At 42.2% G+C, this 13,574-nt stretch overlaps 1 protein-coding gene across 4 annotated transcripts in view; it reads right to left on the reverse strand.

Annotated features, from left to right (window-relative positions):
- Positions 1-13,574, reverse strand: part of LOC146812624 (DEP domain-containing mTOR-interacting protein-like) — a 221,093-nt gene that overhangs the window by 17,701 nt on the left and 189,818 nt on the right. For all 4 annotated transcript variants that reach the window (XM_085619703.1, XM_085619701.1, XM_085619702.1 and 1 more), the window contains one exon: positions 544-687. In XM_085619703.1, coding sequence (XP_085475829.1) covers positions 544-687 — 144 coding nt within the window. The remainder of the gene's footprint in view (positions 1-543; positions 688-13,574) is intronic.

The raw sequence follows: 13,574 nt of genomic DNA on the forward strand, positions 1-13,574 counted from the left end.
TTGATTCCCTCCAGCTACCACCACCAGTACAAATTACGCACTGTATGCAGAGTGCAAGGCTCCTAGACTTATGGTTCTAGAAGTGGAGCTTTAGTTTTGTTTTCTGTCTCACGCAAGTCCAAAGGTACAGCTCAAGGCCATGTCTCTAGTCTAATGGCATGTGTAGTTGCCTTTAGTACAGGAGATACAAGGGAGGGTGACCATTTTACTGTAGTTCGATATGGCCTCTGTCGCCTGATTTTTTCCTCCAAAAATTATTGATTTCAGGTGTTATTTTAATGGAAACAAATTAAAACTACTGCAGAATGTATTAGTCTATCATCTAAAAGTCCATGACTGCAATCTGAGATCTGGGAGGAGGTGGTCACCCTAAGGTAGAGCACAGGAGGCCAGAGATTTGAGGGGTCCACTGCACCCCAGACATGGCTCCCTAGGGGCAGAGTAGACTGCCCATGGCACTCTTTCTAAGTCACCGGTCCGTACTTCTGGCCTGATGCAGGGATGTGCCGAGACAGAGTGAGGAACAAGCAGCCCAGAGCTTACCTGACTTGGGGTTACACTCGACAGTTGGCATGAAGCCCAGGCTTGGAGGGGTGGCAAAGTAGCTGCTGTTGTTGGAACCGCCCAAGGATGTGACACTGCTCCTGCGAACCGCAGACACCAGCTTGATCTCCTTGCTGGGCTGGACTGAACGAGAAGCAAGAGATGAACATAGATGACTCATATAGTACAAATTAATACCGTAGGCCACATTTCCAAACTTTAGACGCATTCCTGTCCTTCTCCCCTGCGCCGGCGCGCAAACAGCACACGTGCGCCAACACAGACGCCCTTGCGTCATGTTACAAGGGTGCTTGCATTGTGGGGATGATTGTTTTTGTGTAGGACAAGAGAACAATGATTGATGGCATTTTCATGTTTGTATGAATGCTGCAGAATGCAGCACGCACTGAAAGAGGAAAAAACAAAGAGAAATGAAAGTATTTCTTCTCGTTGAGCCACTCCTACGCCTCCCATGGGGAGGCGTAGGAATCTGACGCATTCCCAGGTTTAGGATTCCTCATAAATCTGGAAATTATTCATATTCCATGTGTGTTGTGTGGAAACACCCACAGCAACACCCATGGAACGACCCTTTCACGCAGTGTTCTGCGTGAAAGGGGCCCATCTTTACAAGGTATGAAAAGCCACACAAAGTGATGGCTTTGCGAGGCCTTGTAATTAGGCTGTGGCACATTGCGCCACCGGAGCATCAAAGAAGTGATGCTCCAGAGGCACAAAAGTGCCGCTAGGGCCTCATGAATGAGGCCCAAAGTAAGCAGCCTGTACATGGCATAAGCTCCTGATCTTCTGCATAAATAACCGAGTATTGCTGCACCAAGGACTTACACTGCAGGTGTGATCTCTGATCCCTGATCTAAATTTGGATTTTTTTTTACTAAACATAGTTACCTCTTTTAAAAACAAGCATTGGCAAAATCCATTGGTCAGGCTTTTCTTTGCAACACGCATTAAAACATTAAAAAGCAACTCCTTCGCAGAAAAAAGAAAGCAAAAAGCCATTGCTTTCTGTGTAGAATGCATTTATGAGGTAAAGTCTTTAATGTGTGATGATTCACTGTACCTTTGAGATGTTGAACAGTACTTGCTTTACATTGTCAGGCAATGCAAAGCAAGCAGTCTACGGGACGCGGAATAGCACCAAGCATCCAACAGCATGAGTTGAGGGAAAAATACTCATCTCTGTGCAGCCAAAACCTACTCTGTTTATGTTTTAAATAATAGGTACAAATAGGTACAGCAGACAACTGCACTGAGAAGCCAGACCTAAAAAGGCTTAGCAAGCCTGAAGGAATAACATTTTTAACTTCCACCCAAAAATCTGCAGAGCAGCAGCATATGCATAGAGAACCCAGATCTCCTTTCCCTGAGTAACAACTCTTTTATTGACCATGCATGGTGTATCCCTCACACAGCATATTTAATAAACACCCATGGCAATAACTGGAGGCATCAGCTAACTAACCCTCTGGAGGTCATTGTAAAACAGTGCACCTTAGGTCCAAAATAGTATCTTTCATGGGTTTGGCTAAAATCCATCTCAAATGGCCTCTTGTTGCACCGCGCAATCTAGTTTTTGACCGCATTATTGTGTTGTATCTGATCATGAAGATTAGGAAGTAAAACCACTACTTCCTCCTCCACACTGGCACCAAATGAGCATCTAAGCGTCCAAGTTCATCTTTACAACCATATTTAAATATATATATAGAAGCAGTATCTTTTAACCCAATACCTTAATATTCAAGAAACTATATAATACTAACTTCCCTAATTCTACAAGAAACATTCTTAATGAAAGACCTCTAATATGACCGCTGGTAAATTTACAGTCTAGTTGCACCTAAGGTTGGATTTCAGTACCTATCTCGGTCTTTATCCCCACGTCCTGCCACAGAGAGATACAATGTGGATCGTTTCATAATTCTGTTTCACTGCTTATAAATTTGTTTGCATTTGAGATGATAATATATACATTTTTAATCATGGTCAGTAGAATCCTCAGTGGGATGTAAAAAGTAAGGCCTTTTGTTGGGGTACTGAAACAGTACGTGGAACAGAGAAGTAGCCTCTTGGCTCATTGTCATTTATTCCTAGTGTTACAGGTTCACCAGTAAAAGCACAATAAAACTGGCTCCTACCTTTGGGCTCCTGACTCGCTGTAGGCGGTGGGGCGAGCAGTCTAGGCTTACTTCAGGACGTGGTAGGTATTATAAAACTTAGCTACAAAGTAACATTCTAATCATCTGTGTCCATTCAAAACATTACCTTTTTTTTAAAGAAACAAAATAGGACACTTATTTACACATAGGAAAATGGAACCGTTAAAATGACCAAGCACCCATACATAACAAGCATTGGCATAGCCAATAGGTCTCGCCTTTGGGAACTTATAAGTATTTAGTTATGCAGCACAATATCATTGGTGCAACAACATTAACTGTTGCATGGGTAAACCCTTATAAGGTCCCAAAGGCGAGACCTATTGGCTAATGCCAATGCTTGTTTAAATACATCGCAGGTCAGTTCATTTTGGCAAGAGGATGGGTCAAACAACACAGAGCGGCCTGCTTCCATTAAGGGTCTGTTAGAGCACCGGGTGTAACACGACCTACACTGGGCCATTCGGCTTACAAGCGGATTGGCTTCCGGAAACCTACATCGGCAATAGCACCATGAGCCTGATGTGGGTTCACCCAGGTGTGCGCTGGCATACGGCGAATACAGCGCATTTAAAAGGCAAAGACCAGCACGGAATCACCAAATCTGTTGTGAAAGCCCTCACACCAGAAAATGCCTTCTTGACACAAAAACACGAACCTGGCAATTACGGCAGGGCTAGGGTGCGGGGCCTAAGCTAATGTACAATACTCGAAGGCAGCTGAGGGTGAAGGGGGTTTACACATCACGTTTGTTGGCAATAGAAGCGCTCTAGTGCCTCACTGTGTTTTATTAGCTGTAAGTATAGAGGTAACGAACGGGGGCTCAGTAGTAGAGGGGGTGCCTCGATGTTAACTGAGGGCTCAGTAGAACACCGGGGTTCGCTGACACATTAAACCTTAGAAATGCTGAAAACGTGTATTTGTTAGCGGCAAATTAGTGTTGCGGGGTCCAAGTCAGCCGGGGCTCAACAGTGCAGCGCCCTATGGTAATTGCTGGTGCGCTATTGCAGCGTTACTGTGCCTCGCTGGTGGCTGAGCAGTGTAGCGGGATACCATGTTGTCTCGTGCTTGTAGTGGTCGGGCGGCTCACTACAGTGCTCACTAGTAAATTGTCATCTGTCTCATTCGCTTATGCACTAGTGCAGTACAGCTCTACTATGAGCAGTGGATGCTTCATGTTATCTGGGGTTCACCGATGCAGCTGGGCTCGGTAGTTCAGAGATGCTCCAGCGAATGCTGAAGACTCATTGGGGGAGGGGATTATAGGATAGCTTGGGGCTCTGGATGAGTCAGTGGGTCTAGAACGTGGCTTTGTTAACTCAGGTGGTTGAGCAGCGCAGCAAGGCTATTCACTAGTGCAGTCTGGCTCTGTGATAACTTAGCGATGGCTCGTTAGTGAGCAGAACTCAGCTATGGGTGTAGGATCGGCTGGACAGAACTCTGCGAGGGGTGTAGGATCGGCTGGACAGAACTCAGCGATGGGTGTAGGATCGGCTGGACAGAACTCAGCGATGTGTGTAGGATAGGCAGGACAGAACTCAGCGATAGGATTAGGACCGGCAGGCCCTCAGGTGGGCTTTCACCAGTAGTAACAGTCTGCATGTGAGCTGGGACGATCTGATTAACAGACATTTCGCCGGTAGATGCAGAATCCTGCGAGTACAGGTCTGTCGGGGGGTCCCAATCCACTGATAGATGTGAAGATGTGGGACATTACATTGCACAGGGGGTTGTACGTGCCATGAGGGGGTCAAAGCTGCCAGGAACCGTGTGTGTGCGGGGGGAGGCTGGGGGTGTACCCAGCAGTACCGGCTCACTGCTTACTCTCCGCTTACCTCTGACCCCTGTGGCACCAGACCTTCAGGAAATAGCGGCATGACTCCGCCGCTGGAGGACAACACTTCATTGGGCTTCGGGGGGCAACAATTCGGCTCTGTCTGATTCCGACCATGGGGGAAGGAGGGCAGGGAAGGACAGATGTAAGGCAAACAAAAGGGAAGTGAGAGCGGATCATAAGACCCGGACTGGAGTCAGCAGAGAGGGGAGGGGTAAGGAGGCGGGGCCTGTGAGCAGCTGAGGCGGGGGTGGGAGCGGCTCGGATGGGCCGGTGTCCACACCCCTTCATACGGATTGCTCAGCACTAAGAGCAAGCAACACAGCACGAGAAACCACGTTACACCCCGAGAACCGCATAGTAACACGAGTCATGTCGTTATTTATTTGCTGCTTTGTATAGCGTTAATCAGACTATTTTTTCTTTTTTTCTTTTTATGAAGCTTCCAAGGTGAGTTTTTAAACAGAAAAGGCATACAATGCAAGGCGGTGTTGACCACGTCTCTAAAGGCTATTCAGTAGATGAATGAAAATAGTGTTTATTTAATGAAGCGCCGGAGTAAGCTGATCCCAAGTGGGGGAGGTGTGCTGTGTCTACCTGCTGGAAATTGAAGCACTTGTGCTGGCCTCCGCCTTGCGGGAGCGGGGACGCGAGAACGGTATGTTTTCAATTAAATGCGCGCCGCTGCTCGCTCCCGCAAAGTGGATGCCAGCACAAGCACAAGTGTGGGGGAAAAGGAGCAGACCAATTTCTAAAGGTCATCTCCTAGAGCAGCGCATGCGTGCTGCCTAGACGAGACCTAAAAAGGCACTGGTAGGTTTAAATCTCAAGATATGACCTCAATGTACCTTTAACATTGCTCTTATGGCAACTATTATCCTATGGAGCTGCACTTGGGCAGTCGGAAGGATGTTCTGGACCTGACAGGCCAGAGAGTGGATCTATAGGAATATAAGGTAGGACTAAAGGATACTGTGACTGAAATTAAGTAATTGAAAGTGGTCAAGAACACCAAAAACACAGCCTTTCAATGTTTCAGATGTAACGGTTATCTCAAGGTCCAAAATTGATCCATGAAAGTGTCCAGTCCAAAAGCCACATCATCTGAAAGCTGCAACTGCGTCCAGACCAAACAACTGTTAATGGGGGGTGCGAATCACTAATGCACAAAATCCAAGTCTCTTCTGCAGTTCACTGGTCAACAGGCATGGAAGAGTCTTCACAGCTCAGGGTCCATGTGGGAATACTAATTGGACACTCGTAGTCACAGAAAGGTTTTTAAAGTTTTCAAAGTTCTTGATGGGGACAAAGTTATAGGTGAGGACCCACAAGAATGCATCCAGACATGTTCTGTTTTGGAGCCTTATGCCATAAACAGTGGACAGAGCTCATAGTTTCCAATGGTTAGGCTTCTCTGGATTTAAATGCATCCACTTGTTCCCAGAGATTCATCAGTTTAAATGAAAACTAGACTTTAGTGACTGCGTTTATGGAATTTTAATGTTTAGAAAGATAATTATAATGGTTAGACATCAGCACAACCAACTCTAGCCTGCTGAGAAAACCATGAACCTAGAGGTGTGAAGGTGAAACATCCTCTGGTACAGGATTTAAGTGGATCAGGGGCTCACATATGATGCTGCAAAGGCACCGCTGCAGATCTAGCTTCCAGATGATGCTGAGCTTTGATCTTTGTTTCTATTCCTCTCCCGTGAGCTATGGTAATTTGTGGCAGACTGGGAAGAACCCCTAGAGAATACCGTGAGCCCATGGAGGATCCAATGGTGGCTACCAGAAGCGGTCTGTCCTGGCAGGACATGTAACAATTGGGTAGTAAATGCCACGACCCAGTTCTTACACAGCAGAGTGCTTGTTGGTAAAAGACAAGTATTTGAATACACTGAACCATGAACAGCAGTTGACCCTAACCCGGGGAAATAAGTGAAGAAGAAATCAATAGGATATTAAAATTTAGCAGTAAAGGGAAGGCCCCAGTACCAAAAGGGATACCAACAGAACTAGATAATAGTTTAAAATAAGTATTTGTTCCAAAATGGAAAGGACTATTTAATGAGATCGTGGAAGGAGATACTCAGTTACCAGCAACATGGTATGAGACGCCAATCAGCATAATCTTAAAACCTAACAAGCCTCCCAATCAAAGTGAATCCAACAGACCAATCACCCTTTTAAACTGCGATTATAAGGTTTTTGCTGCAATTATGGCAAAAAAGATTAGTCCAGCAAATAAATGGGCTGATACATGAAGACCAAAAGGGGTTTATGCCAGGCAGATATTTGCATGAACTAACTCGTACGTTAGTGGGAATTATAGATATGGCTATGACTAACTCATTGCTCCTAGCGGTGATGACACTTGATGCAGCCAAGGCATAAGACCAGGTGAATTGGAGCCAGCTGGCTGAAATATTAATATATATGGGATTGGTCAATACTTTTAGTAAAGTTATACACCTGACTTACAGCTTACCTAAAGCAAGGATTTTGGTTAACAGCGAATTGATGGAACAAGTGAACATTCCCTCTCTCCGCATCTCTTTCAGATCCATTTGCTCTGAGTCTTCAGCTTATTAAAAGCATAGTCCCGTTTTCTTGCAACAGGTTTATAAAAATGTAGCCTTGTGGGGGCGTGGCTTGCGCGCCGCTGCGAGACGGCGTGTTGCGCTTGAGCTCTGTGCCGAGCGAGGGCCGTCAGAGGTTTATCTACCGCTTCGAATTGCCCCATAACTGTCAAGAGTTGGCCTCATGTTTCTGACGATGCCGAGTGCTGCATGAGCGAGTTTCCTGCTCTCTGAAGCTGCCGGTGACTGCATTTCTGCTGTTTAAGGTGGCGCTCGGTGTTTTTACGAGCGGCCGCCATTTTGTTTCCTCACTGACGGAGATGTTTTTTCTCCACAACACGACGGCGTTATTTCTACGAACTTGCCAGGAATGATGACAAACAGGTGCTGGTGACTATTCCCATACTTATAAAAGTCTATATTGGATTTCTTTCATTCCTCATGTTACATTGCTCCTATTATGAGAGTATTTTGGATTTTATTCTACTATACCTCTCTTCAGAGCGCCTCCAATGCCTTTGTATGGTGCTTCTATGCTCTATGATACCCTGAGTCTTGGTTTTCTTTTGGTTTCGAAAGGCGTCCTTTGATACCTGCAGGGCGTGGTATTTTTGTGATGAGATTCCTCTCCTTTGTCATGTAAGCCCGCCATTATTATTATCCTGTATTGGTTGCTGAAAGTGCGTTCTCCACTTTTTGCTGATTTCTTTTTTGCATATTGAGTATACTAGTATCCTCTGGCTTTTTCCGTCCCTTCATTTATCTGAAGTGGTGTATTTTGCTTCCGCTGTGGCTGTGTGCTCTATGGCTGCGAATATGGGCTTGTCACCAAATGCTAAAGATGCAAAGGACTCTAAAGCTTCTCTTAAGAGGTCCAAACAAGTGTCTCCTACACCTGAGACTGCTCAAAAAGACACCAACTCCACTCTTGAGACTATTCTGACGCGCCTTAATGATGTTCATGACATTGCGCAATCTACCAAGACTAACACAGATTTGCTGCAAGTGGAGGTGTCAGCCATCAGGAATGATCTCAAGGCTCTTTCCCTTCGTGTTTCAGCCACAGAAACACGTATTAGTGGTGCAGAAGATTCTATGCAAAAACAATCTAGGTCTCTTTGCCAGTTAGAGCGCTCAATGGCGGCATTGCGGAGAGATCTCACTGATCAAGAAGATCGTAACCGCAGATCCAATCTGCGCATTTTTGGTCCTCCGGAGGAAGTTGAGAAAGATGCACCTTCTATGATTGATTTCTTATATCAATGGATTCCTTCTACGCTGCAAATTTCTTTCCAAAGAGACTTTGAGTTGGAACGGGCACACCGTGTTCCCACCTTTCGCTCTAAATCGACCACGCAACCAAGAGCGATAATTTTTAAGCCACTGCGACATCAACATACGGAACAAATTCTGGCTCATATGCGGAAGGTTAAAGCTGTCTCATGGAACGGCCATCGCATTTCAATTTCTCAGGACTTTGCCAGAGACACGGTAATAAGGAGGAAAGGTTGTCTTAATCTCCGGAAACGTCTCTCTGAGATGAATATCCCCTTCTCTTTTTCTGGCCCTTCTAAATTCCGCATTACCTTCAAAGGTCGTTCCAGAATCTTCGATGAACCTGCTGATTTGGCCTCGTTTTTGGACAATCAGATGGAGCTGCAGATGGAACTTCAAATGGAAGCTTCGCTTGTTCCTGGTCCCTCTGGCACCTGATGTGGTTACATAAAACTGCAATGAGTTTTCTCTTTTCCAGATCTATTAAGTTTGTCTTTTTTAGATATGCGTGGTGATCTTATTGTCCACTGTTGTTGGTGTGCTTTTGTTGTTTTTTTGTGCGTGGCTTTGTAAGCTATGTGGTGGGTTGTGTTTTTTCTCCTTTTCTTTATATGTTCTCCCTTCATATCTTTATGATGTAGTGGACCAATATCTCCGGTATATCTAATTTATGTATCTTCTATTCTTTCGTGGTATTGTTTCTTTATAGGTTGGCCTCGATCCTGCTCGCTTTTTTTGTGCTTATCAATCTTTTTCCTCCTTGCATGCTTTTTGTCCATGTCAGGTTCCGGTTCTTTTCTTATCTCACTTTATGGCTTCTTTTATTTCCTTAGAATTTTTGAGTGAGACTTGGTCTTATCTCTCTTTTTTTTGTTTTTTTTGTTTTGTTCTTCTTTTCTCCCTGACCCCAATTAATGTTACTTCCATTGTCGTATTTTTATTTGGTCCTTTCGCATGATGTTTTTCTCTTGTTGTTTTGTCTCTATGGAATACGCCATTGATTATTAACTGTATTGTTGTATAGATTGGTTACATAAATTGATTCATAGATGCTTATTAATTGCTATATATAGAGTTAATTTTAATTTCTGTATAGTTAATTTTTATATCTCTTTCATTGTTATATCATTGATTGGTTTGTTTACTTATTATTATTAACTGCCTTTCTCTACTAGGTCTAAATTACTATATTTATATTGCACTTTATAGTCTCTTCTATGGTATATATTTAAGATATTCTTGCCTCTTTAAATTAAATTAAGTATAACAAGTTTTATATATTTGTGGACAGTTAACTAGATGCCTATCTTTAGATTTTACATATTTAACTATATACTTGTTTCTTCTATTTATCTTCCGTAGGGCTTCATTGATTGTTATACTGATCAGCTATTTCATGCCTTTCTCTATTATGTCTCATTTATTTTCTTCATACTGTACCTTATAGTCTTCTTTGGAAATATATTTCTTTCTCTTTATTCTTTCCTGCTTTTCATGATGTCTGCTTCGGTTTCGTTCTACCTAATATTAGAGATAGTTATTAGCTTATTTTTCATCATTTCCTCATTTGTAGCATTAGATATCTTTCTCTCTTCTGCTTTCTCCATTCTTTTATGATATACTTTATATGTTACCTATTTATCAATTTGATATATACATGTCGCCTTTATAGACTTACATGATGAATTGTTCTTGGAATACTCTAACTAATTCTAGTTCATATTTCAGATATTTCTTCTTCTTAATTACGTATAATCAGTTATGTACTATATTGGGCTGTTTATGCTGATTGTATTTATTCCTCGTGATGGTCCCCTTGCTCATCTTCCCATGTTCCCCCTAGTATGAATTTGGTCTTTTTCAGACCTTCCTTGTTGGTTCTTCTCTCTCTTCTTCTTTTTACTTTCCTTCTTTCTTTTTCCTCTTCTTTCTCTTTTTCTCTTCGGATTTCCTTCTTGGATTCTCCCTGTTTCGTGTTGTTGTCTAGTGTCTGGAGGCGAATTTATTTGGTTGTTGTATATCCTCTGTCATATATGGAGTATCATTTTTCCCTATTATTGGCTCTATGTCTGGATTGAATATACTTTCCCTTAATGTTAAAGGGTTAAATCACCCAGTAAAAAGGTCAAAGATATTAGACTACTGCAAATCTCTTTCTTCGGATCTAGTCCTTTTTCAAGAGACAAAGGTCTCTGCCAGAGAGGCGCTATTTTTGAGGAAAGAATGGGTTTCTGATGTTGCTTGTTCAGATGCTTGTGGCAAAAGAAATGGGGTAATTACTTTAGTTTCTAAACATTCTGGTTTGTCTATTGTTTCCTCTGAACAGGATACAGAGGGACGTTGGATATTATCTAAGCTGTCTGATGGTAATGCTGATCTCTTTGTCATGAATATTTATGCCCCTAACAAGGATGATCCGTCTTTTTGGAAAGTAATCACCAAAAAGCTAAATGACACACCTCATTCTGGTAATCTTATTGTAGGTGGAGACTTTAATTTACCAATGGATCCCATCCTAGATAGGAATTCTGCCTTTAATTTTCGTCCTCCTAAATCACATAAACAAATGATTAATATGTGCTCTCTTATCCATCTTCAGGATGTCTGGCGTCTTCATAATCCCAATGGCAGTGATTTCTCCTTTTTTTCTTCCCCCCATTCGTCTTTTTCACGCATTGATTATCTTTTGGTTCACTCCTCTTTTGTTCAATCTTCCTCATCTCCCCTTATTCATCCTATTTTGATTTCAGACCATGCCGCGGTGACTTTCACACTTTTATCTTTTGTCCCTAGAGCGAGATCTCGATCTTGGAGACTAAACACAGAAATCTTACATGATGATTCCCAGGTTCGAGAGTTTTCCAATGATATTGAGACGTTTTTCCTTGAGAATGTTGGTTCAGTCGATTCCCTGTTGTTCTCTGGGACTCTTTTAAATGCACTTTCCGTGGTCAGGTCATCAAATGTATGTCAAGGAGAAACGCTGCCATTAAAAAGGAACTCACGGACTTAGCAGCTGAGATTAAAAGTCAGGAATCTCTTTTTCGACAATCTAAAGATAAATCTTGCCTACAATCTATTAAGAATTTAAAATATACATACAATACTATAGTCACTAAGAGATCTCATATAGGTCTTCAGGCTCAGAAATCTAAGAAGTTGTTGTTAAAAAACCGTGCTAGCAAGATTCTTGCGGCTACATTAAAGTTCCAGGAATCTTCTTATAAATCTTCCCAAATCTCTTCTATTAATGACCATCTTGGTAAGAAAAAATTTCAGACTGAAGAAATTCTTGAGGTCTTTCGAGATTTCTATAATAATTTATATACCCCCTCTAACCAATCTTCTTTTGAACAATGCCAAGAGTTCTTAAAGACAGTTCCTGTGGAAACTGTATCGGAGGAAGATAATAACTCTTTGAATGGCCCGATTACCTCTGACAAAATTATTTCTGCAATTAAAGCTACTCGCTCCAGTAAAGCTCCAGGTCCTGATGGATATCCTATTTTGTTTTATAAAACCTTTATATCTGTGATTGTGCCGAAACTTCAATCCGTCTTTGATGCTTTTATTAAAGATGGTTCTGTGTCTGGTTCTGCTGCTGATGCTACTATTGTAGTAATCCCCAAAGAAGGAAAAGATCATTCGGACCCCAAAATTTTTCGTCCTATTTCTCTTCTTAACATGGAAGCTAAGATTTTTGCTAAAATCTTAGCTAAACGCTTAGAATCCTTTATTCTTCAATTGGTTCATCCTTCCCAAACAGGTTTTGTAAAGGGTCTTCTTGCACGTGATAATATCCGTACTTTTTGTCACATTCTCGGTTCAGCCAAGCGATCCAATCTTCCGGCGGCGGCTTTGGCCCTTGATGCTGAAAAGGCCTTAGATAAGGTCTCTTGGCCTTTTCTACGAGCTGTTTTATGTGCACACAATCTTGGTGATTCCTTTATCCGTATGGTTATGTCTCTTTATTCCCGACCTAGAGCTAACATAAGAGTAAATGGAGCTACGTCGTCCTTTTTTAACCTTCGCCAGGGTACTAGGCAAGGATGTCCCTTGTCTCCTCTTTTATTTTTGTTATCCATTGATCCTCTTCTCAGAATGATTGACTTACAACCAGACATTAAGGGGTTCTCTTTTGGGTCTCATCAGATAAAAACAGCTGCTTATGCGGATGATGTTCTTATTTTCTCTGATGATATTGCACTGGCCATCCCTGCTATCTCTGATACGATTTCTCTTTTCTCAAAGGTTTCAGGATATACCCTGAGCAAAGATAAGACAGAGATGTTCCCCTTAAATGCTTACTGTTTCTCTTCTCATATGGGTTCGGTGGGTTTTAAGTGGCAATCTAAACATCTAAAATATTTGGGTATTTATTTTTGTTCCACACTTTATGCTACGGTTACTTATAATGAATCTCAAACTATTCTTAAGGTGCGACGTCTTTTAGAAACTTTGTCTCCGAAGCATATTTCCTGGTGGGGTCGACTGCAGACTCTTAAAATGATGATAACACCTATTATTAATTTTGTTTCTTCTATGCTTCCGGTAAAGCTCTCTGATTCCTTCTTTCACGAACTTGATTTACTTACTTCCAAATTTCTATGGAATGACAAAAGGGCTAGAATTGCTTATAAATTCTTACGGAAATCTTACGATATGGGAGGCTGTAATCTTCCTGATTGGGGGAGATATCAAACTGCTTTTCTGGCGTCTCAGGGTGCGCTCTGGTTTTCTTCTCCTTCTATTCATGTTCCATCTTGGTTGTTAATAGAACAAGAATTGGCCTACCCTCTGCCGACTGACTCTTTTTTAACCACGAATACCCTTTCTATTCCATTCTCTCGATCTATTATTTTAGACACTATTGCTGCTGTTCGCAAGGTTGATAAGAAAGTGGCAATTCCACTGCATAAAACTAGATGGTCGTCTATTTGGCGGAATTCTAAAATCAAAATTAATATTGATCCAGAGTTGATGTCTTATTGGGCTGGGAAAGGTATCTCACTTGTTAAACATCTCTATGGCTCCAATAATGATCCTTTCCCTTTCTCCTCCCTAGCTCAACAATTTTCTTTATCTAACTTAGACTTTTATACCTTTCTTAAGATAAAGGTAGCACTTGCTAAAGTGCACCTTCATCCTTCTTCCCCTATG

This window comes from Triturus cristatus, chromosome 7, assembly GCF_964204655.1.
Source record: "Triturus cristatus chromosome 7, aTriCri1.1, whole genome shotgun sequence".
NCBI classification, from domain to species: Eukaryota; Metazoa; Chordata; class Amphibia; order Caudata; family Salamandridae; genus Triturus; species Triturus cristatus.